Source organism: Oncorhynchus gorbuscha, linkage group LG16 (assembly GCF_021184085.1).
Source record: "Oncorhynchus gorbuscha isolate QuinsamMale2020 ecotype Even-year linkage group LG16, OgorEven_v1.0, whole genome shotgun sequence".
In the NCBI taxonomy this organism is placed as follows: Eukaryota; Metazoa; Chordata; class Actinopteri; order Salmoniformes; family Salmonidae; genus Oncorhynchus; species Oncorhynchus gorbuscha.
Genome location: NC_060188.1, coordinates 18496358 through 18522894, shown reverse-complemented (window position 1 = coordinate 18522894; position 26537 = coordinate 18496358). Strand labels below are relative to the sequence as shown.

The window sequence follows — 26537 nt, the reverse complement described above, 5'->3', positions numbered from 1 at the left end:
TGCACATTTTGGAATATACTGTATATTTGTGTTTTTCTTTTTATTCTGTAATTTAGGCCATTATTGTGGAGTCACTACAATGTTGTTGATCCATCCAGAGCATAATTATTAACTTGACCATACCTAAAGAGACATTCAATGTCTAATTTTTTTTAAAATAAAAATGTGAAAAGCTCCCTGATCTTTGTAGTTGAATAAGTGCTTGAAATTCAACACTTGACTGAGGGACCTTACAGATGTTGTATGTACCGTATGAGGGACAGAGAAAAGGTCAGTCCTTTAAAAATCATGTCAACCCCTATTATTTCACACAGTCCATGTAACTTTTTATGTGATTTAACTAAGCCTTTCATAAACAAATTTTTGTATAAAAAAGTAATGTTCTTCCACTTTGACATTACAGAATACGTTGTGTAGATTGTTGACAAAAAAATGACAATTTAGTCCATTTTTATCCCACTTTGTAACACAACAAAATGTGAAAAAATGGAGTACTTTTGCAAGGCAATGATACTGTCTACATTTGGATGTGCGTTACAAAAAGGTAGTTTAACCAAGATCACTGTATCACAAATACACCAGTTCACACACACATCTTTGGTTGGAATGCTTGTTAAATCTCCCACACCATTCAGCCTAGACTGTCCTTCCCTGTTGCCCTGCCTCAACCTGCCTGTCTGACTGTCCCTGTACTACCTCCAACCAGCCTGGAAAACAGCATCCAGGCTGAGATTTATCTTTGTGCTCTAATGCATTCAGTCCATGCTCCTACCTGCCAGTCTGGATATTGGATTTGCTCTTTGGCTGTGACCTTATTCGCCACGAGCCACAGGAGCTGCTGCTGGACCTCTGATGTGTGGTGTGGTGTCGCCCAGGCCCACTTCCTCACAAACTCTTATTGGATTCCCCATTCACCACGCACTGCCTCTGATAAGGGCATCTGTCAAGCGGAGGAATAATCAGAGCAAAAAAGGGATGTGATATATGGCTGGGAGGCGCTTACCTTCTGAAGAGGATGTCTGGTTGGGGCTCAAGGTACCAGTCACAACACAGCTCAGAGAGAGAGAGAGTGTTGGGCAGCGTTGAGGCTGCTTGGATCAACACTAAGGGTCCATATAATGTAGAACATTTAAAACAAATGATAGTACAAAAGTGAAGATTGATCTTTGGAGGAAGGTGTTGCTCCTGTATGTCTATATGACTCCAGAAGGAAAGGTTGGTTGAGGAAAATGGCTTCCACTCAGCTACGCGTATTCTCAAGCAATAACATCGACATCTGTATTATCAACCCAAGAATACCCGTGGTCGAGACGGGAGCAAACATTCCGGCCACTTCCTCCCCTCCATCTTCTCTCCTCTCTCTCCTCTCCCCATCCATGCTTCATTACAGTGGAAGAGAGATGGAGGGGTGGGCGGGGGTTCATTTACCGCTAACATTGTCCAGGTCCTAGAGAAAAAAAGAAAAACAACTTGCAAAGGAAGAATCGTCTTTCAGTTTGGAGTAGTAATATGGAATGAACAGTCAATGAATGAATAAGTATCCTGTATCTATATCTTCTATATGTCTACATCACCTGTATCTATGCCTGTAATAGTATTAAAATACAGTAACTCTGCCATATCTAGTCCATATCTGACATCTAGTCCAAATCCCACAGTGTGGGGTGACTGAAAGGCCAGTTGAACGTGATGTAACTGCAAGCTCACATGTGCTGTCACCTTGTCACACCACACCAGTGTACAATAAAGTTGGCAGTTTTTGAATTCCCGGCCCCTGACTGAGTGTAAACTGTGAGGCTTGCCATCCCTGTCCCTGCGTTTATCAGTGAGAGCCACAGTCACACACACATCTGAAGGAGTGTGCTTCCCCCGCAGCGCCGGGAGCCCAGGCCCCCACGCTGAACACATGAGAGAGAGAGAGAGAAAGAGAGAAAAAGAAGGGAGAGCGTAAAGGAAGGAGCAGGGAGTGAGTGAGAGATGTGTTTATTGGGACAGGCAGACTGTAAACTTAAAGGACCTGCTATCGCCTGGCTTTGGACTGGCATTATGAGCTGTGATTGGCTGTCAGTGGAGATAAGGAGACTTCACATCCTCATGCCCTTGCTTCCTCAAGGGGTGGGAATCAAACCCAGAAAACACTGCTCTGCACGTCTCTGCTAAAAGGCGAGCACATGAAAGGAATGAATCCAGCTCTATTATTCTAAAAACCTCTGCATGTGACATACCACACGTTTGGAGGAGGAGTGAAAGAAGGAAGACAGAAAGCCCTGAAAGGGTTTAAATGGGAGGATTTTGGTAGGAGTCTGATAGCATCCTTGTGGTTCCAGGGCCTGAAATTCAAAGCTATCTTTTTAGCTCTACTCCCTCTTTAAAACTGCCTTGGGCTCTCACACAGGAGAGTGAATTAAAGGGAAGGATGGAGAGGGGCAGTCTCCCATATCCCAAACCCCAAACGGAGGTAGCTAGTACTGTAGCCCTGAACCAAAGATGCCATCTATAACATGTACAGGATCATGGAACATACTGCATGAGGTATACATATGGGCCTTTATGACATATAGTCTAGGCAACTGTTTATATGATTTCTATTGATGCCTATACTGTATAGAGGTATATACACAATATAATGTCTACACTGTGAACATGACAGGGCTGTCTAACAGGACTACATCCTGGGTATGGACACCTAACGTAGAAGAGGAGATACAGCTATACACCTATCTACCACTGACAGTCTGTGGGATTCCAGGAGCATCAGTGCCACTCCAAACCAGCTCCCCACTACGCATCACATCAATTATTCACCATATTTATCTATGCAATTTAACGGCCGCTCCCCTCTAAAGCGCCTAACAAATTGCGGAAGCTGCTAATATGGCTTCTGGGTCTCTGTCTCAAATCACCACACAACATACAGAATGCCCTGTTGCTAGCTTGGTAGTATGATAGTATTCAATACCCACTGGGCACAGACGTCAATTCAACATCTATTCCACGTTGGTTCAACATAATTACATTGACATTATGTGGAAACAACATTGATTCAACCAGTGTGTTCCCAGTGGGTAGTCTCTTATATGATTACCAACAGTGATCTTTCTTTGTAAAGAAGTAGAATAACTGTTGACCAATGCGAACAATGAATAGTATAGTGCTGTATGTATGCAAATATGAAACCTGTGGAGCCTTTACCAACACAAAAATGATTTGTCAACCTAGTGCCCCTTCCCCCATCAGTTTGAACGCACAATAACACACCTTTGTTTTCCTCTCCACCAAACCTCCATTTAAGCATGACCGAAGCCGAGGAACCAGGGAAGCCAATTATCAAACAGATGTCAATTTAAGGGGAGCCCAAATACCACACAGATGTTTTATTTTCACATGACAAGATGGTGTCGACAGATACAGTAGCCCTGTTTCTAGCTCCTAGCCAACTTTGCAATATTTTTTCTTACATTATTTGCTCAGAAGGTTCATTTTATTATTACCTACAGCTGGAAATACCTTTTGGATATTTGATCGGCAGTCACCCACCAGAAATTTGAGCAGAAACGTGGATCCTTTGTTTGAACTTCCCGAGACAGGCGCAATTCATCCTGGGGGCTGCACCAAAATGTTGAGGCCAAAGAAGATTGGGGCCCTAGTCAGGAGTGGACGGCATGCATACCATCCACTGCTTCCGAGTATATTACTTGTTGGACAATAAACTGAACAATAAAAGGTAGACAAGCTCAGGGCGAGGATCTCCTTCCAGAGAGACATCAGGGATTCTTTCACCCAATCTGGAATACCTAACCATCAAATGAGGACCGCATTACCTCCCGAAATGTTTTGGTCATCGTCACTGCCGTGTATACACCCCCAAGCCAACACAGAGACGGCTCTCAACTAACAACACTGGAATGTGCAAACCATATATCCTGAGGGCGTATTTAGATTAGCTGGGGACTTTAATAAAGGAAATCCTGTGCTACACGCGCAACACAGACCCTGGATCATTGTTACTATCCCTTTCAGGAGGCGGCAAGTCCCTTCCCCCGCCCTCGCTTCGGCAAATCAGATCACGCCTCCATTCTGCTCCGCCCCACCTATAGGCAGAAACTTAAACAGGAAGCTCCTGTGGTAAGGACTGTTCAACGTTGGTCAGACCAATCTGATTCTATGCTGTTTTATCACGTGGACTGGGAAATGTCGCCTCTGAGAATAATATCGACGTGTACACTGACTCGCTGATGGGGTTCTTCAGGAAGTGCATAGAGGATGATATTCCCACTGACAATTAGAACTTATCTAGACCAAACACCATGGATAGATGGCAGCATTTCCGCAAAACTTAAAGCGCAAACCACTGCATTTAACCATGGCAAGGTGACTGGGAACACAGACCACCTATGACCTCCGTAAGGCAATCAAAGAGGCAAAATGACAGTACAGGGACAATGTGGAGTCGCAATTCAATGGCTCGTGGCAGTGACTCTAGACAATCACAGATTATAAAGGGAAATCCAGCCACATCGCAGACACCTTCTTTGCCCACTTCAAGGAAAACAAAATGGAGTTGTCGACATGGGCCCCTGTCGCTTTCGAGGACTGTGTGCTCTCGTTCTCAGTTGACAATGTAAGCAATTTAAGCATGTTAACTATCGCAAGGCTGCCAGCCCAGACGACATCCCAAGCCGCATTCTCAGAGCATGTGCAGTCCAGCTGGCTGAAGTGTTTACGGACATTAAATCTCTCCATATCCCAGTCTGTTGTCCCCAATTTCTTCAAGATGTCCACCCTTTTTTCTGTACCCTTGAAAGTGAAGGTAACTGAACTAAATGACTATCACCCTGTAGCACTCAGTTCTGTCCTCATGAAGTGCTTTGAGAGGCTAGTTAAGGTAAGAACCATATCACCTCTACCTTACCTGACACCCTAGACCCACTACAATTAGCATATCGCTCCAACAAATCCAACCGCCATTGCACTGCACACTGCCCTATCCCAACTGGACAAGACAAATACCTATGCAAGAATGCTGTTCATCGTCTACAGCTCAGCCTTCAATACCATAGTGCCCTCCAAGCTCATCACTATGCTTGGAGGGCACTGGGTCCTGGACTTCCCGACGGACCTACGCCAAGTGGTGAAGGTAGGCAACAACACCTCCACCACGCTAACCCTCAACATGGGGGTCCAACAGGGTTGCGTGCTCAGCTCCCTCCTATGCTCCCTGTTCAACCATGACTGCGTGGCCAAAACGATACTCCTACAGGGAGAAGGTGAGAGACCTGGCGGAGTGGTGCCAGGAAAATAATCTCGCCCTCAACTTCAACAAAACGAAGGAGCTGATCATGGACTACAGGAGACAGCACAGAGAGCCCACCCCCATCCACAGTTGAGAGGGTTAAAAGCTTCAAGTTAATCTGCGTGCACATCACTGACAACCTGAATAGTTTCATTCACACAGACACTGTGGTGAAGAAGGCGCAACAGTGCCTCTTGAACCTCAGGAGGCTGAAGACATTCGGCCCCTAAGACCCTCACAAACTTCTACAGATGCACCATTGAGAGCATCCTGTCGGGCTATATCACTGCCTGGTATGGCAATTGCACCATCCGTAACCACAGGCTCTCCAGAGGGTGGTGCGGTCAGCGGAACGCATCACCGGGGGCACGCTGCCTGCCTTCCAGGACTTCTACAGCACCCGATGTCACAGTAAGGCCAAGAAGATCATCAAGGACCTCAGCCACCCGAGCCACGGCTTGTTTACCCCGCTATGATCTGGAAGACTGAGACAGTACAGGTGCATCAAAGCTGGGACCAAGATGGCCTCCCAAGTGTTGCAGCGGTCTAAGGTACTGCATCGCAGTGCTAGAGGCATCTCTACAGATCCGGGTTCGATCCCGGGCTGTGTCCCAGCCGGCTGCAACTGTGAGACCCATGAGGCGGCGCTCAATTGGCCAAGCATCGGCTCAATTGTCCCATCGCACTCTAGCGACTCCTGTGGCGGGCCGGGTGCATGCATGCTGACACCAGTTTGATGGTGTTTCCTCCTACACGTTGGTGCAGCTGGCCTCCGGGTTAAGCGAGCAGTGTGTCAAGAAGCAGTGCGGCTTGGCAGGGTCGTGTTTCGGAGGATGCATGGCTCTCGACCTTCGCCTCTCCAGAGTTACAGCAATGGGACAAAACTGCAAACACAAATTGGGGAGAAAAAAGGGTAAAACGTACCAAAGAAAAATACTAAATTAAGCTGTGACCAAGAGACAGAAAAACAGTTTCTATCTCCAGGCCATCAGACTGTTAAATAGTCACCACTAACCTTAGTCACTGTTCTAACTTGAACCTTAGAGACTTCTGCCCTATGTTCATAGTCATTGAACATTGGTCACTTTAATCATGTTTACATACTATTTTACCCAATCGTTGAACACTGGTCACTTTTTTATTTCACCTTTATTTAACCAGGTAGGCCAGTTGAGAACACCTTTATTTAACCAGGTAGGCCAGTTGAGAACACCTTTATTTAACCAGGTAGGCCAGTTGAGAACAAGTTCTCATTTACAACTGCGACCTGGCCAAGATAAAGCAAAGCAGTGTGACAAAAAAAACAACAACACAGAGTTACACATGGGATAAACAAAAGTACAGTCAATAACACAATAGAAAAATCTATATACAATTGTACAGTGTGTGCAAATGGAGGTAAGACAATAAATAGGCCATAGTAGCAAAGTAATTACAATTTAGCAAATGAACACTGGAGTGATAGATGTGCAGATGATGATGTGGAAGTAGAAATACTGGTGTGCAAAAGAGTAAAAAATCAAATCTAAACAATATGGGGATGAGGTAGGTAGTCGGATGGGCTATTTACAGATGGGCTATGTTCAGCTGCAGCGATCGGTAAGCTGCTCAGATAGCTGATGCTTAAAGTTAGTGAGGGAGATATAAGTCTCTAACTTCAGCAATTTTTGCAATTTGTTCCAGTCATTGGCAGCAGAGAACTGGAAGGAAAGGCAGCCAAAGTAGATGTTGGCTTTGGGGATGACCAGTGAAATATACCTGCTGGAGTGCGCGCTACGGGTGGGTGTTGTTATGGTGACCAGTGAGCTGAGATAAGGTGGAGCTTTAACTAGCAAATATTTATAGATGAGCCAAAAGGGTCTGGCGACGAATATGTAGCAGCCAGCCGACGAGTTCATAGAGGTCGCAGTGGTGGGTGGTATATGGGCTTCGGTGACAAAACGGATGGCACTGTGATAGACTGCATCCGGTTTACGGAGTAGAGTGTTGGAGGCTATTTTGTAAATGATATCTCCGAAGTCAAGGATCGGAAGGATAGTCAGTTTTACGAGGGTATGTTTGGCAGCGTGAGTGAAGGAAGCTTTGTTGCGAAATAGGAAGCCAATTCTAGATTTAATTTTGGATTGGAGATGCTTAATATGATTCTGGAAGGAGAGTTTACAGTCTAGCCAGACAGCTAGGTATTTGTAGTTGTCCACATATTCTAAGTCAGAACTGTCCAGAGTAATGATGCTAGTTGGGCGGGCGGGTGCGGGCAACGATCTGTTGAAGAGCATGCATTTAGATTTACTAGCATTTAAGAGCAGCTGGGAGGCCACAGAATGAGTGTTGTATGGCACTGAAGCTTGTTTGGAGGTTTGTTAACACAGTGTCCAAAGAAGGGCCAGATGTATACAGAATGGTGTCGTCTGCATAGAGGTGGATTGAGCGTGGCTGAGGTGCACCCGTGACTAGCACGGAAACCGGATTGCACAGAGGAGAAGGTACGGTGGGATTCAAAATCAGAGTCAGAGTTCTGTTTGTTAATAACTTGGCTTTCAAAGACTTTAGAAAGGCAGGGAAGGATGGATATAGGTCTGTAACAGTTTGGGTCTAGAGTGTCACCCCATTTGAAGAGGGGGATGACCGCGGCAGATTTCCAATCTTTAGGAATCTGAAAGAGAGGCGATATGAAAGAGAGGTTGAACAGACTAGTAATGGGGTAGCAACAATGGCGGCGGATCATTTTTGAAAGTGAGGGTCCAGATTGTCTAGCCCAGATGATTTGTACGGGTCCAGGTTTTGCAGCTCTTTCAGAACATCTGCTATCTGGATTTGGGTGAAGGAGAAGCTGGTGAGGCTTGGGCAAGTAGCTGCGGGGGTGTGGAGCTGTTGGCCGGGGTTGGGGTAGCCAGTAGGAAACCATGGCCAGCCGTAGAGAAATGCTTGTTGAAATTCTCGATTAACGTGGAGTTATCGGTGGTGACAGTGTTTCCTAGCCTCAGTGCAGTGGGCAGCTGGGAGGAGGTGCTCTTATTCTCCATGGACTTTACAGTGTCCCAGAACTTTTTGGAGTTAGAGCTACAGGATGCAAATTTCTGATTGAAATAGCTAGCCTTTGCTTTCCTAACTGACTGTGTGTATTGGTTCCTGACTTCCCTGAAAAATTGCATATCGTGGGGACTATTCGATGCTAGTAATATCTGTATATCTGACTTTAATAATGTTTACTGCAGGAATGTCCAACAGAGCTGTTGCCAGAGAATGTAATGTTAATTTCTCTACCCTGAACCGCTTCCAACGTCCTTTTTGAGAATTCGGAAGTACGTCCAACCGGCCTCAAAACCGCAGACCACGTATAACCACGCCAGTCCAGGAACTCCACATCCAGCTTCGTCCCCTGTGGGATCATCTGAGACCTGCCACCCGGACAGCTGATGGAACTGAGGAGTATTTCTGTCTGTCATAAAGCCCTTCTGTGGGGAAAACCCCATTCTGATTGGCTGGGCCTGACTCTCCTGTGGGTGGGCCAAACTCAAGTGGGTGAGACTATGCCCTCTCAGGCCCACCCATGGCTGCACCCCTGCCCAGTCATGTGAAATCCATAGATTAGGGCCTAATGAATGTATTTCAATTGACTGATTTCCATATATGAACTCTAACTCAGTAAAACCTTTAAATTGTTTAATGTGGCGTTACATTTTTGACCAGTTATATATATACACACACGCACGCACGCACGCACGCACGCACGCACGCACGCACACGCACACACACACACACACACACACACACACACACACACACACACACACACACACACACACACACACACACACACACACACACACACACACACACACACATACATACATACATACATACATACATACATACATACATACATACATACATACATACATACATACATACATACATACATACATACATACATACATACATACATACATACATACATACATACATACATACATACATACATACACAATATGTACACTGCTCAAAAAAATAAAGGGAACACTAAAATAACACATCCTAGATCTGAGTGAATGAAATATTCTTATTAAATACTTTTTTTCTTAACATAGTTGAATGTGCTGACAACAAAATCACACAAAAATTATCAATGGAAATCAAATTTATCAACCCATGGAGGTCTGGATTTGAAGTCACACTCAAAATTAAAGTGGAAAATCACACTACAGGCTGATCCAACTTTGATGTAATGTCCTTAAAACAAGTCAAAATGAGGCTCAGTAGTGTGTGTGGCCTCCACGTGCCTGTATGACCTCCCTACAACGCCTGGGCATGCTCCTGATGAGGTGGCGGATGGTCTCCTGAAGGATCTCCTCCCAGACCTGGACTAAAGCATCCGCCAACTCCTGGACAGTCTGTGGTGCAACGTGGCGTTGGTGGATGGAGAGAGACATGATGTCCCAGATGTGCTCACCACCTGCAGAACCACTCCTTTATTGGGGGTGTCTTGCTAACTGCCTATAATTTCCACCTGTTTTCTATTCCATTTGCACAACAGCATGTGAAATGTATTGTCAATCAGTGTTGCTTCCTAAGTGGACAGTTTGATTTCACAGAAGTGTGATTGACTTGGATTTACATTGTGTTGTTTAAGTGTTCCCTTTATTTTTTTGAGCAGTGTATATATTCCTGTCTCTGACATTGCTCGTTCTGATATTTCTTAATATTTTTTTCTGGATGATTGTTTTTATTTATTTATTGCTAGGTGTTACTGCATTGTTGGCGCTAGAAACACAAGCATTTTGCTGCACCTGCAATAACATCTGCAAATCTGTGTATGCAACCAATACAATTTGATATGATTTTGATTTGATCCTCCCCTCTCTTGCCTTTTCCCAACATGGTATGTTCAGGGCCCTCTGAGGATATCCCTATCCCCCCTCCCTCCACCACACACACACTGCTTGCCAAATGGAGAGGCTGAGATTGTCAATTAGCAGGGTGGGAGAGGGGGAGGGGGGATGGGAGATGTTGGGGGGAGGTTGGGGAAGGTGGAAGGGATGGAGGAGGGATGGAGCACAGATCAGAACCAAGGACAGCTCCCAGTGGAGAGATCTGTGCTGGTTTACTGAATGGATGTCCCGCTTGTTTGGCTTTTAGAGAAACAGACACACTCGTCAATTTCCCTCTAATTTTCTATTTTCCCTTGGTTTATTTTATTCCTCTCTATTCTCACCTCCTTCCTTAGAGGAGGTACACTCACAGTTTTAAGCCCAGTCCAAAAACAGATGTGACGGAACTCTATGTCTCTCTCTACTCCTTGATCAATATGAATTTAACGGACAAGGTTTGAGTTCAGGGAGTTCATGCTGGCCGGTGTGCCTATGGGAAAACTGACTGCACACTGAGACTGACACACACACTCACGCACACACAGTCCACATGCATATACACACATGCGCAAACACACACACTTGCACACTCACACACACACAAACACTCACAATGTTCCGTGGAAATGCTACTAATTCAATCCAATTTAGTCTATAGGCAGTATGTGTCCCAAGCTCATATTACTGACATTCAAGTAATAATTCACACATTATTGAATTATGTTTCTCACTAGGATAAACCTTGGAAGTTTTATGGGCTAAATGGGCTAAAATTGATTGACAGAAACAAAATACTTTGCCTGCCTCAAAGTGAATTTAAATATACAAGATAGAGACTGAGATACTTACAATAGTGAACAAGCGATATAGACAATTCACAACCCAAAAAATGTATGCAGGACAAATGCAAATAGTTACAGTGTTTATAAAGATTATCATTCAACTCTAAATAAGATTGTGGAAGAATACGACTGACACATCAATCCCTTTCTTTTTAAAGAAATGATGTTAACCATGTAGAGACAAAAATTATATTTATTTCTTTAAAAGCTTGAATACCTAATTGAAACAATAACAAAGCAGCCACCCCACCTCAGTTTTGGTAAAAAGTTGAGGGATGTGCTTTGGGAAGTGTTACCACTCTCAAATTCACAGTCAGAGCTATGGATGCAAGGGCTGACCATCCAGGATATCAAAATGATAGTTTTAACCATGTTTTGTGTTTTTGTTGCTATACGGTGTTTGTTTACATGGAGTAAAACAAGCTTATATTTTGGTTTCTGATGGGGTAGGCCCTACTACAGTTGAAGCTCATGAGGCATTTATGAGTTACATTCCTAGATAATTAATGGGTCACAGGAGGCTGGTGGCACCTTAATTGGGGAGCACAGACTTTTGGTAATGGCTGAAGCAGAATGAGTGTTTTCCATGTGTCTGATGCCATTCCATTTGCTCTGTTCCGGCCATTATTAGCAGCCTACTGTGCAATGGGTATATATCATTAATTTAAAATACAAAAACAAATGATGTAGCAATTAAGGATTCTAGCTTTAAGACTAAATATAGTGTTCAATTTTAGGTGAATGAATATCATTCATCTGTGTGTTGCATTGTGCATTGGATTGCCACCTGCTACACATATTCAATATGGATAGTCCTGTTTCATTTGTGGCATTATTTTAAACCAAAAGACAAGCCTTTAACTTTCCCAAAGGTTTAGGTTATTGAGTGTTGTATCTATATCAACTTCTATTCACAAATAATAACTTGAATCTACTGTAAAAACAAACAGACATGGTAAAAGTAAATCATTGGGCCTCACTCTCAACATGCATTCATAAAGTCGCTCGTGACAGTTTGAGCTGTCTATTGAGGAATACGAATTTAGTACAAGGTAGTCTACCAAGTCACGTAGGTCTATCTCTGAATGCATAGACTAGCCTTTACAAAAACAGTCGGTCCTGTTATAAGGGAATTTGAGATCAAACAATTACATTTCAGATAAGTAAAATGGAATAACATAGCTTGAGAAGTCATAGCACTGTTGGCTTTGTGATGCGTTTCAAACACTCAGCGCTTTTCCCACTTGATGATGGAAGGCTATCTTTTACCATGGCCAAACAAGTATTTTCCATCACGTGTAGCCTACATATCAACCAGTTAAGAGTACCGTTCCTTACTGTATCAATGAAGATCAATTGATCACAAATGTTTGGTTAAGAATATGATAATGTCAACCAATCTAAATCCTCGTGGGTTTCGTAATTGTAAGCCATTTGGGTTATTTTGTCGGCAAGAGGAGAACATATAAAGCATTACCAAATATTACATTCAGATGTCATATACTCACCAATTGTTTTTAGTCCTGTCAGTTTCCCCCACTCAAGTAGACGACACGATGTTGACAATGTATTGGAAATATCTGATAATCATAGCCAGGAGAAACGCCCCCTTCCAACTCTCTCTCTCTCCCGCTCTCTAGATACTCCATCCCAAAGCCTCTCCCTTTCAGAAAAAAAGAAGAAAGACCCGAAAGGCAGAAGCCACACGCTTACACCCTTTTTCCTTCGTTATCTCTTGCATTTCTTTCTCGCTCACTCTGTCTCTCTTTCTCTATGCTCACTCTGTCTCTCTCTCTCTCTCTCTCTCTCTCTCTCTCTCTCTCTCTCTCTGCCTCTCTCTCTCTGATTCTATTTCGCTTCTAACCTCCCATTGTTGAGATTCAAACGTGGTCAAAGGGGCGAGGCGGAGGCGACTCGAGATTGGGAGAGAAATACATTCACGCTCACACATCATCATGATGCATAGCCTACGGATCAAGATAATGAGGGTTATAAGTGCCCCAAAGAGCTGGTGATGACTGTGATTGTGTCATAAGAGCCCAATAATAAGAAGAATCCAGTGAAGTCTAATGCCTACCATTTTATTGTAATCAATCAACTGCCTTCATTGTATTAATAACCACATTAAACAATGGTGCTAAAAATGCAGGACAATTATTCAAATGTAACCTTCAGAAAAGTGGTCGAATTATAAAACTGCACACCAGGGACACCAATTACACCAGTGCCATGTTGCTAAGAGACCTCTCTCTTTGAGCCGTTTTGCCCTAAACATGACCGTGATATGCGTTAATTACCTGTAACCTAAAATTACAGATGGTCCTGAATTTAGATTCAGGGTAGACTGATTGACATTTCTGTTATCATTTCAGGATCCACCTCGCCCTTGCACTACAACATGGTTATAGAACAGGGATCATCAATTTTTCCTTGAGCGTATGGTCGGGGTGCCTGAACATAGTTGTAAATCATTTATACACTGGAAATTGACCGCAAGAATCCAAAACAGATAAAACAGTATTTCAAAACTTGATTACCTTTGGTGGGATACGATCACAAATGCCTTTCTATTTATACGTGGGAATACTTGGGAAAAGACTTCCTAAATTAAAATCACTTTGAGCTGATTTCCTGGTGATTTTACAGTCTATGTACAAAATTAAAATAAAGATGGTCTTTTTGCTTAGAAAACACGGGGCCAAATAAAATGAAGGCTGCCAGAAAATTGTTACCTAGATGCTGGGTATACTATACTTTAAAACATATACATAAATTATAGGACGAATAAAGAATATTTAAATATATCTTAATAAAGACCTAATTTTAAAAATGTGTATTTAACCTTTATTTAACTAGGCAAGCCAGTTACGAACAAATTCTTATTTACAATGACAGCCTACCCCTGCCAAACCCTAAAGACGCTGGGTCAATTGTGCACTGCCCTATGGGACTCCCAATCATTTTTAATAAATGATAACATACAGAACATATGAGGCTATGATGGATATATCACTGCAATGAGATTGGGAGAGAAATAGTCTTGCTAGTGCATGCAGAGTCCTATGCATTGGCCACTCCATGTTGTCTGAGGAACACAGTAGGCTATGTGGTGAGTGACAGTGACACAGTAGGCTATGTGGTGAGTGACAGTGACATCTCAGAGATGGGTTGTATACACTTTAATTTAATCTCACGGGATTTCCAGGTGTGGCATTTATACACAGACAGCTTCAATTCTATGATCGCTGCTTACCAAATCTCCCCAAACCATCCTCATCCTCATCCTGATAACACAGGCCTGCACCATGGATAGCCTGCTCTCAATGCATCTGGCTATTACACAGCTCCCCATTGGCCTGTAGATCTGCCATTAAAAAAATATAACAATGGATTTTGTCTGTCAATCAGTTGATATTGTGTGTTTGTCACAATTTATTAGAGATACAAATGAATATTTCTGAAGTGAAACTGTCAGAGGCTCAAATAAATCTGCCTACACAATGGAAGGAAAAAAGTAAACGTTTTATTTAAAATCTACGCCTAAAAACATATATTTGACCTTTTTTGTGAAGAGATTTTCCACTTTTCTTATCTGCTACCCAAGAGAATAAATATGCATAGGCAATGTGGCATTGTGGTGTGTGCAGTTCCAAATGGCCTGGCGAGGACAGCGGAGTACTGAACAGGAGTCCTGTATGCCTCTAACCGCCCGCCCGTCCTGTTGTGTTCTGTTCTGTCTGACTCTCCCTCCTCTTTCCTCCTTTGCAGTCTCCTCAGATCCCTGTTGGAATGAGCACATTTCTCATTCCTTCTATCCTTCTCTCCCGCTCCCTCGCTCCCTCCAGATTACTGCTTTATTAAACAGACTCTCCCTATCTTTCATTTGTCAATCTGCTTCCCATTCCCTCCTCTCTCCTTCACTCTATTTTTCTCTTTCACTCATGCACGCGCACGTCCCTGCACACACACAGAGCTGGATACATCAGTACAGCACATCAGTCATTGCTCCATGTAGTTTCTGCTCTTACACTTTCCTCCATATTCTAGTTCAGGGAGAGAAGAGAGAGAAAGAGAGAAAGAGAGATAAAGAGAAAGAGAGCAACGAGCAGCAGCCCCACAGAGAGCTCCACGCTGCTCTCTGTCTCCTCCTCTCCACTCCTCTCCCCCTCTCTTCCCTGTGCTCCGTCTCTCCCAGAACCGGCCAGGGCAGCTATATTTAGAGCCAGGTTAACTGCTCCTGTCAAAGGTCTGATTTGTATTCCTTGCATGTCTGTCTGACTCAGGGCTGGGAGCAACACAAACAAAAGGGCTAGTTTGAATATGCACTGAGCCACTGGCTTAGAAATCAAAGCCCCCTTTGCCTCATTGCCAGTGGCGCCACCTGCTCTGGGGGGAACTCAAAGTCAAGCCCATTCACTCTGAACACAATCAGCCGAGAGGACTGAACTCAAAGCAACACTTCAGTTTGCTCTATTACATAGTCAAATGTAGGATGGTTAGATTGAAGAGGGATAAGGCAGCCTATTGGCCATCTACCATTCCCCTGAAATGTCTTCATAGGGCCCCTACAGGAACATCTTACTTGGAGTATTTCTTGACATTAACCCCCAGCTGAAATGACAGAGGACATTGTATTGAAAGACATGCACACACACAGGGGCAAAGACGGGTAATGTTCAGTTGAGAATGAGGTGTGATGCTTGCTGCTGCTCACCTCCTCCTCTCTTCCTCTCATTGGCTCTGACTACAACTGTGAAGCTTTCTTCCCACAGGAGCCTCCCCAGTACTCCCAGCCAGACTTCAGCTCCAGCCCCTGGGGAGACAGACTCACTCCGCGCCCACTGTAGGCCAGGCTTCCAGCACCACTACTTGGTTCCAGATGCCAAGACTATAGATGGGAAGTGGATCCCGTAGAGACCCTGACAGTTTGTCTGTTCCGTGATTGGCTAGAGGTACTGCATGAGGTTTGGACTCACATTGCAATTTTCTTGCTGTCTCTTGACATGGAAATATCAACCAATCCATGTTTACACCGGTCTAACTGCATTGGATCAGAGATGACTTCAAGGAAGAGAAAAAAGGAGGGAAGGAACTTAGGCCTCTGTCTTGAGTTCACTTCCTGACTGGCTGGTAGCCTGACAAGGGACGTTCCTATGCAGAGCCCCAGCTGGATCTGTGGTTGGTTGATGCTTCCGATGCTTCCTCCTGCATTCATAGTTCAGACAACAGACACTGTTTGTCGTCAGTGTGGCAGAGTCACAGGGGCACCTTTGTTCCCACCTGTCATCCCATCAAACACTTTTGCTTTTCACCAAATACATAAGACTGTATCCTTTTCTCTTTCCTGTTCTGTAACAGTATTGTATTGATAGTACCAATGTGGTGGACTTTCACTTTAACAATCTCTAGTCCTTAGTGGATGCATGTTCAGTTTTAGGACATTACTAATCACACCCAGAAGATTCCTCTGACAGCATGTGCTCATGGGCCATTACCTTATTACCTTACTGTGTTCTCCCTCTCCCTCTCCCTCTCCCTCTCCCTCTCCCTTTATCTCTCTCTCTCTGTGTGTGTGTGTGTGTGTGTGTGTGTGTGTGTGTGTGTGTGTGTGTGTGTGTGTGTGTGTGTGTGTGTGTGTGTGTGTGTGTGTGTGTGTGTGTGTGTGTGTGTGTGTGTGTGTGTGTGTGTGTGTGTGTGATGAGGTCCTGATCCTGCCATCAGTCAGATTAACAGCAGGCAGAGAGAGGCATCTCATTCCCTCAGGTCACCGTCTCTCCCACAGGCTCTGATGGTGGCTCACGCTGATGATGTCATGGTATAGATCAGCAGGGCGTCTGTTGTGGGGTTGGGTGTCAGCGGCGCTGGCTGGGATAGAGGAGGGAGGGGGAGATGGAGGAGTGGGGGGTAGGGACAGCAGAGTGCCTCACTGGCTGAGAGTGACTCAATCCTTTTAGCCAACTTCAAGAGACACTGGGGAAATGTGAGGAGGATGAATCCACACATTACTTCCAGCTGCTGCTCATTCTCATCCATGGGTGGGTCAATATGTTAACTGTAAAACTGTTGTGTTTCCATCACACAGACAGTGAGTGGGGTGAAGTGAGTGCAGCATCATGCCCTCCAGGGTGGTGTGGGACAGAACAGTGACACTGTCTCTAAGGGCTGCTGGGCTCTTGACTGTAGCTCCGCCTGATACACAAAACTATCCTTTCCTCCTCCTCCTCTTCTTTGCTTCGCCGTTTCAATCCCACTCTCTGTTCCCACTTCTTGGAACCAGCCCATGCAATTGGATTTGGTCTCTGTCCTTCGGTGCGTCTGGCTTGTCTCAACATCCTCTTCACTCACTATGGCTCTCCATTCTCCCCTGCCCTGCCTTTTATCGCTCTCGTAACTGGCCAGTGGTCCATTGCAGTCTGTTACAACATGACTGTGCAACAACAACAGCAGAGATCCGTATGTACTTGTGCTGATGCTGTGTACTGAGACGCGGTACGCCTGCTGCTGCCTCTATGAGCCTTTGTGTGATGTTTGATGCTCTGCTGTTACACTGGCTGTTTGTGTTTAGATATCTAGGAATCGGTTGGGGGGGATGGAGAGATAGACAGTTCATTGTTTACATTCATTGATTGCCAGGGAGCCTCTCTCTCTCGCTCTCTCTACCCGTCTTTTCCAACAAAACCACTTTATCAGTGCACCCAGTACCCTGCTCCCTAAGCAGCTGCAGGCCAGGGGTTTGGTTAGATCAGGGTAATGGGTGTAGAAACAGGCTAATAACATTACTGACACTGTAAGGAAGGGAGGGGGGGGCAGAGTGGGCTGATGGGAGAAAAGGGTGGAGAGGGATGCTGGGAAGGGGGAGGGGCAGGTGCATCACTAATAGCTTTTTAAAAAGGTTACAGCATGTCGCTCCCTCTTTATAATGGGCCCTAGCTGTGCTGGAAATGCAATTTCCGGGAAAGATAATGCGCGAGTGAGAGGGGGGAAGTGTGTACCTTGTACTTGTGCTTGAGACGGGGAGTGAGAGAGAGAGGGGTTGGTGAGAGAGAAAGACATATAGAAAACAATAGAGGGAGAGAGAGAGAAAGGCGGGTGGTGAGTAGAGGTGTATTCTGTGAGTGTACTCTGTTTATCACTGCAGTGTAAAGGGTGGCGGTGTAAATGTTGAAATACTTCATGTGAGCATTACCCGTGGACACTACACTGTCATGTATCTGAACAAACATGATTCCTGAGCTTCCTGCATGTCTGATTCAGCCATGTACACTAATTAACCTCGTGCATCCACTGGATAGGAGTTTAAACATAGCCTGATTACGTGCGCATGCTTTTCCAAGGGTAAATGTAATTGCTAGTCATGTTCTGGAGACAACTTCATTGCACACTGCCTATAATGATACTCTTACAATTTCCTTCTCACTCTCTGCATTTTACATGCAGGTACAGAATTGATTAAATGTATAATTTCTATTTCATTGTATCAAGAATGGAGAGAGTAAGACTGTTGATATACCAAACTAAAGAATTCTAATCAATATTGACCTTCATTTGGCGTGTGTGTGCGTGTGTGTAGAGAGAGAGAGAGAGTGAGAGCACTGAAGAACAAGTCAGAGAACGTTGCCTGGGTTTCTCTCATCTATCAGCTTCCCTCCATCTCTTTCTATATCTCTATACCCCTATCACCTAATCTATCAACCACGGAACATCCGGGACTGTCTGTCACTCTCTCCCCTTCCTCTCTGTAGAGTGTTATACACCATCTCTCTCTCTCTCTCTTTCCCCATCATGACTCATCCTGCCTGCCTCACCTCCTTCAGTTAATGATGATGGTGACACGTGTGACTTCCTCAATGGAGTGACTCATCTGATCACACATAACTTCCTATTTGACAAGGGAATCTGCTGCTGCCTCAAGTCACTGCACCTGGAGAGACTTTACGGTTGAGCAGTATGGGTCTAGGGTTGTATTCGGAATGTGTGACATTATTAAACGTAATAAATATGAATCTGACCTGTTTTACAACTTCTATGTATGTTAAGGGTCAGGAATTTAGCACGGTTTAGAAATAAGAAAAATCAATAGCAGAATATACACATAGAATTACACTCTCAACTGATATTCAGAACATTGTTCACACTTTAGAGGGCTCAGTCCAGGTTTAAATCATCCTGAATAAACCCCAGAGGAAGTGCAGATGGAGTCCGGCTGTGAGGGGAACATTTCTCCTCATAGGGTCTTTCAACCTCTCGACATGGAGTCTTTGGTTCTTTATATTAATTTACCCAGGTTTAGAAATTGCAGGTGCAATTCTAAAAGGTCTTGAAGCTTCTGAAATCATTGTGAGTCAAAGGTTTATTTTCTAAGATTTCAATTAAAACCTACATTTGTAGTAAAAGAGGCGAGCCTAAGAGAGCCAATGCTACTGTGTCATTGGAATACCTTAAAATGTTCACAGCTGTGATAGTGGAACATCACCTAGAAGAAACAGGAATGACAACCTCGTAATCAGTGATGCACTCTGATAATTGCTTACCTTGCATTATTAACACAGGTACGTTGCCTCTGAATAACACAGTGATAGCACCGGTGGAAATATCTGATATAGGTCGCCATCTTGTGGCCTTCTACTGTCACTGCATAGTCAACGGACGTAATCAATAAGGCCCAGTCCTTGCTATAACAGTCTGTAGGGTCTTTGCTATTAATATCACATGATAGCGTGCACATAATACATATATTCTACATTTTATCCCAACTTACATTTACCATTTGTGAAACCATTAGGCTAAGAACATAAAATACAGTGTTTGCTTGTTCAGTAATTTGCACGTATGCTAGTTTTTAGACATTACTGGGAGTAATTAACAATATTGTACTGAGGTAATAAGGACATTTTAAAACTTCTTAGGGCTAGGCCACTGTTTTCTCCACTTCCTGTCTGAATGACGTGCCCAAGGTAAACTGCCTGTAGCTCAGGCCCTGTAGCCAGGATATGCTGATAATTGATACCATTAGAAGGAAAACACTTTGAAGTTTATATAAATGTTAAAATAATGTAGGAGAATATAACACAATAGATATGGTAGGAGAAAATCCAAAGAAAAACCAACCGGAATGTATTTTTTGAGAGGGACCATCCTCTTAGAAATGCAAGAGAAAGGTCATATTGTAAAATAGCTCCCTGGATGCAATTCCTATGGCTTCCACAGGGTTTCAGCAGTCTATGTCCAAGTTTCAGGCTCACAAATAAGAAATAACAGTTTTTGTAAGAGGACACTGATGCGAACCGCATCTCTGCTTGTCTGGCAGACATATCAGTGTGGATGACGGATCACCACCTCAAGCTGAACTTCGGCAAGACGGAGCTGCTCTTCCTCCCGGGGAAGGACTGCCCGTTCCATGATCTCGCCATCACGGTTGACAACTCCATTGTGTCCTCCTCCCAGAGCGCTAAGAACCTTGGCGTGATCCTGGACAACAAACTGTCGTTCTCAACTAACATCAAGGCGGTGGCCCATTCCTGTAGGTTCATGCTCTACAACATCCGCAGAGTATGACCCTGCCTCACACAGGAAGCGGCGCAGGTCCTAATCCAGGCACTTGTCATCTCCCGTCTGGATTACTGCAACTCGCTGTTGGCTGGGCTCCCTGCCTGTGCCATTAAACCCCTACAACTCATCCAGAACGCCGCAGCCCGTCTAGTGTTCAACCTTCCCAAGTTCTCTCACGTCACCCCGCTCCTCCGCTCTCTCCACTGGCTTCCAGTTGAAGCTCGCATCCGCTACAAGACCATGGTGCTTGCCTACGGAGCTGTGAGGGGAACGGCACCTCAGTACCTCCAGGCTCTGATCAGGCCCTACACCCAAATAAGGGCACTGCGTTCATCCACCTCTGGCCTGCTCGCCTCCCTACCACTGAGGAAGTACAGTTCCCGCTCAGCTCAGTCAAAACTGTTCGCTGCTCTGGCTCCCCAATGGTGGAACAAACTCCCTCACGACGCCAGGACAGCGGAGTCAATCACCACCTTCCGGAGACACCTGAAACCCCACCTCTTTAAGGAATACCTAGGATAGGATAAAGTAATCCTTCTCACCCCCTCCCCCCTTAAAATATTTAGATGCACTATTGTAAAGTGGTTGTTCCACTGGATGTCATAAGGTGAATGCACCAATTTGTAAGTCGCTCTGGATAAGAGCGTCTGCTAAATGACTTAAATGTAAATGTAAATGTAAATGACACAGTCTTGTGTCTTGACACAGTCTTGTTTTTGTGCATCTTGATAAAGTTGCGCAACTGCTAAAATCGGTTTCCTATTGAACATACTTCTTTCCAAAATAAATATTATAGTTTGATTACATTTTAGGGTGTCTGAGGAGTAAATAGAAATGTAATTTGACTTGTTTAAATAAAGGTTAGGGGTAGATTTTTGGATTTCTTTCTCTGCAAGTTGAACGAGTGGATTACTCAAAACTAAACAGACTTTTTGGGAATAAAAAAGGATTTGATCTAACAAAACGACACTACATGTTATAGCTGGGACCCTTTGGATGACAAATCAGTAGAAGATTTTCAAACAATCGCATGGCATGTTTTTGCTGTAATAGCTACTGTAAATCGGACAGTGCAGTTAGATTAACAAGTATTTAAGCTTTCAGCCGATATAAGACCCATATGTACCTAAATGTTTAAAATCCTTAAGAACTATTAGAATTGATTTGAATTACGCGCCCTCCAGTTTCACCGGAAGTTGTCCCCCTAGCGGGACACCGATCCAAAACAACTTCTATATCACAGAGGTTAGAGAGTTATCAGCTCAGAAGTTGCAGATCTGCATTGACTAATAAAATAAATGATTTACAAGTAATACGTATCTCTCACCAGCCTTTAGAGGTTGTTGCTGAGGCAGAAGTGCATATTATGTCCAATAGAGAAAATAAAAAGAGAACATTGATTAAAAAGTATAAAACATTCCTATTGGCTATGATCCACACCCTGGGCCACATTTGAGCAGCATTCAGCATTGCGATTGGTCAAAGGATAAAATCAATGACAGTAAAACGTGTCCTGCCCTCATAAAAGGCAAGAGAAAACACTCAACATCCTTTTTATTGCAATATCCATTTATTGTTCTCATCAGACAAATCTTTACAAAACAGAGGGTACGTTGTAACAAGATGAAATGAAGTGTTAAAACTCAAAACACTTTTCCTATGTTACTGCATTATTTATCGTGTTATTATTTTTTAAATAGAACTAAATCAAACTGCAGATGTATTGTATTGCACCAAGGAACACACATTCTGACCCAAACATAGTCAAGCCATCTGTGTAGTATTTTGTAGCTGCTGTCAGTTTTGGCCTAGCAGTTAAGAGCGCTGGACCAGTAACTGAAAGGTCGCTGGTTCGAATCCCCGAGATGACAAGGTGCCCTAGACCAAGGCACTTAACCATAATTGCTTCTGTAAGTCGCTCTGGATGAAAGTGTCTGCTAAATGACTTAAATGTAAAAGCAACAGACCCCTCAAGATTGTGATAGTAGTATACAGTGCACTATGTCCTAATTCACTGACTTTGGTGTATAGGGAAAGGAGGATACCTAGTCAGCTGTACAACTGAATGCATTCAACCCTACCCCTCTGAATCAGAGAGGCGTGGGGGGCTGCCTTAACCCACTGTTCCCTGGGAGCCAATGACATTGATTAACTGTCTTGCTTAGGGGCAGAACGACAGATTTTTACCGTGTCAATTTGGGGATTCGATCCAGCAACCTTTCGGTTACTGGCCCAATATGGACTGGCAGGTGAACTATTACAAGAGAAACTAAACCATGAGGGGATTCTATTGTTAGCATAAAGTCACGGGCCATCTTCGGTTGACTCCAACCTTGGACCGGGAGGGTACCTGGTTTGATGCAGAATGGCTGCCATTTTGGAACGAGGAGAGGTCCGATCCAGGCCTGATTTAGAGTGGACCAGGACATTTACATACACTCTTGTCTTTAGTAATACAGTTGATATGATTAATGTTCCCATTTCTCCATAACCACTTAATGTAAGGAGAGCAGGGGGGTGTCTGTGTAAAAATCACATTCTCATTACAAAAAATAACTATTTACAAAACCATACAAACAGGTTTAAGTGTAAGAAAGTGGAAAAGAGGGGAGGTATAGGCTAGAGATTAGGAGAGGTAAGTGAGTGTGTGCGTTTATTTGTTTCGATGGGTGAGCATGTGTTTGTTCGTCCAAAAGTGTGTGTATTTTGGTGAGTTTGTCAATATTAAATATATGTTTTCTTATGAGCGTTTTCGTGTGTGTGTGTGTGTTGTCCAGCAGAGGGAAACATTCCACAGCACAGTGACAGTATAGTCAGGATACAACACAAAGAAGAAAACCAAACAGTGGAAGAAAACCATCCGCCATTGGGAGGGAGTGGAAAGTGGAGGGTGAGATATGAGCAGTGGTGGAAAAAGTACCCAATTATCATACTTGAGTAAAAATAAAGATTACCTTAATAGAAAATGACTCAAGTGAAAGTCACCCAGTAAAATACTACATGAGTAAAAGTCTAAAAGTATTTGGTTTTAAATATACTTAAGTATCAAAAGTAAATGTAATTGCTAAAATATACTTAGTTAAACGTAAAGTAGAAATCGTTTCAAATTCCTTATATTAAGCAAATCTTTTAAATTTACGGATAGCCAGGGGCACACTCCAACACTCACATAACTTACAAACAAAGCATTTGTGTTTTGTGACTCCTCCAGATCAGAGGCAGTAGGGATGACCAGGGATGTTCTCTTGAATAGTGCATGAATTGGACCATTTTCCTGTTCTGTTAAGCATAAACATTTTTTGGGGCTGTCAGGGAAAATGTATGGAGTAAAAAGTACATAATTTTCTTTAGGAATGTAGTCAAGTACAAGTAAAAGTTGGCAAAAAATGTAAATAGTAGAGTACAGATACCCCAAAAAACTACTTAAGTAGTACTTTAAAGTATTTTTACTTAAGTACTTTACACCACTGGATATGAGTGAGGGCTGTGCAAATCAAAATTAAACTGTTTGTGGTAACCACACTATATATACACATCAAATAAATACATCTACGATCAATCTCCACAAAGTCCAAAAATATCTCTCTACGGCCCAGAGACAGGGAATCTTGGTTTTCCAGTGTGGCGTTCCGTTCCATGCCGATGTGATCCGTTCCATGCCGATGTGATCCGTTCCATTCCGATGTGATCCGTTCCAATCCGATGTGATCCGTTCCATTCCGATGTGATCCGTTCCATTCCGATGTGATCAGTTCCATTCCGATGTGATCCGTTCCATTCCGATGGGATCCGTTCCATTCCGATGGGATCCGTTCCATTCCGATGTGATCCGTTCCATTCCGATGTGATCCGTTCCATTTCGATGTGATCCGTTCCATTCCGATGTGATCCGTTCCATTCCGATGGGATCCGTTCCATTCCGATGGGATCCGTTCCATTCCGATGTGATCCGTTCCATTCTGATGTGATCCGTTCCATTCCGATGGGATCCGTTCCATTCCGATGGGATCCGTTCCATGCCGATGTGATCCGTTCCATTCCGATGGGATCCGTTCCATTCCGATGGGATCCGTTTCATGCCAATGTGATCCGTTCCATTCCAGGCAAAAGGGATGTGTAAGTAAACAAGTATTTTAGTGACATCACAATGACAAAGCTTTGGTAACCAAGGTTCCCTGTCCAGATACATTGAGTGTAAAAGAAAATGTTTGGTACTGTACAAAGCTCATGTCCTGTCACTTGTGATGTATTTCAAAATGTGTCTCATCCGGTCTTACCAAATCTGTATATATATATATATATATATATATATTTCATGCTGACTTGCTGCAGAAGCAACCAATCGAAAGCGGAGAAAAATAAACCGTCTGCAGTTTCATCCTGTTTGTTCTTGTATTGTCTTCTCCTCAGTGATATGAACAGAATCCTTTGATCTGGGTAATGTCATGCAGAGCTGAAGAGAGGTCTGCCAGAGAGCTAATGCGGTGCGTGTAGACCTACCAGGATCCTGATCTGTGTGTGTTGTCTCTATGCTGTATTTGGAAGGTACAGTAATTAAGTACCACAGTTGCTACAGAAAGTGATTGGTCCGTAAACATTTGTTCACTTGAGATATTTGATGACTGGCGCATTCTAGGATACTGAAAATGCGCCCTAAAGCCAGCGGAGAGCGTTCATTCAGCGGTTGTTTGGGTTCATCTTACAATCGCACAGAGACACAAATGACTGAAGTGTTTCAGGATGACTGGCTGCATTGCCTGTGAGGAAGGACATCTCCGACAGACAGTTGAAAACACAAAAGAACACAGTTGTCAAATGGATTGACAGTTTCTCCTTACAAGCACGTAGAAGATGAAACATCACCTTGTGATATCAGTGAGATGTGTACCTCACACAATGGAGCACATTCAAAAACAAGTCTGCAAAACAAAAAAGAAGCCTCTGAAAACAACAAAAGGAAAGAGGCATAACTGTACCTGACACTGTACTGAATGTTCAGCTGGACAGCTGTTAAGTCTTTGTGAGTCTCACTTTGAGAGCTCTCAGTTCCCCCAGGGGTTTGGGCTTGGACAAGGTTAGGGGGAGGTGCGTAGAGGTCTGAGTATGCTGTGTGTGTTGTGTTTGTGTGTGTGTGTTTTGAAAGTCTAGACCTGCGTGGAGTAGGATCTGTAGAGGGTGGAGTAGCGGCCTGCCGGGTGGGCGGCGCAGTGGTGTTCGTGTGAGTGTTCATGTTCGTGTGGCTCGTCTAGACTTCGCTGGAAATGGAGCGAGACGGAATGAGGACATCTGGGGTGGCGGGGAACCGATACGGCTGATGGTCATGTGATCTCTGTGAAAGGAGACCCCCTCTGAGTCTGCAGGGGAGAGAGAGTGAGTGAAAAAGAGAAAGGGAGGGACAGAGGAGAAGAGAGGGAGGAAGAAGAGACAGAGAGAGAAAGATGGGGCGGAAAGAGTGATGGAAAAAAGAAAAACGAGTGAGGAGCAAGAGAAACAGATCAAAAGTTGGTCAGAATGGCTGGTGAACGTAGGGATGGTAGGGAGGGCAGGAGGAGGAGAGTGCAGGATGCTGGTGACAGAGATAGAAGGATAGAGATCAAGTGAGGGATAAGGGAAAGAGCAAGGTGGGAGAAAGGGGAGAGGAGGTCAGGTGAGGGTTAGTGTAGGTGACTGACAAGAGGAGACACAAGCAATCTCAAAGCTGCTCCCTTGAATCACACTTCCAACAGGTTGTGCTTCCCCAGTGCCTTCTGCTCTCCCTTATCTAAAGAGCTCACAGTGCACTTCTCATTCACTTCAAAGTTCTAAGAGGCCTTCAAAGCTTCAACCACTGAGGGATGGTGAATGAATGCTGAGGAAGAGTACTGCAAACGGCTCCCTCTAAAGAGCCACACATTTTCTGAGTAAAGGGTTATTGGCTCAAAGACAAGGTTGGGTTTTCTTGTGCTTTGGTCGGGGTTGAGTGTTAGGGGGTGGTGCTGGAAGATG

General features: G+C 44.0%; 1 protein-coding gene across 3 annotated transcripts in view; it reads right to left on the bottom strand.

Annotated features, from left to right (window-relative positions):
• Window positions 1-23905: 23905 nt before the first annotated feature.
• The window catches only part of plppr2a (phospholipid phosphatase related 2a), a 56161-nt gene continuing 53529 nt past the window's right edge, over window positions 23906-26537 (bottom strand). For 2 of the 3 annotated variants that reach the window (XM_046306254.1, XM_046306252.1), the window contains exon 8: window positions 23906-25906. In XM_046306254.1, coding sequence (XP_046162210.1) covers window positions 25871-25906 — 36 coding nt within the window. In that variant the 3' untranslated portion in view covers window positions 23906-25870. Of the gene's footprint in view, window positions 26119-26537 lie in introns of all 3 variants that reach the window. The other variant, XM_046306253.1, reaches the window with a different exon arrangement.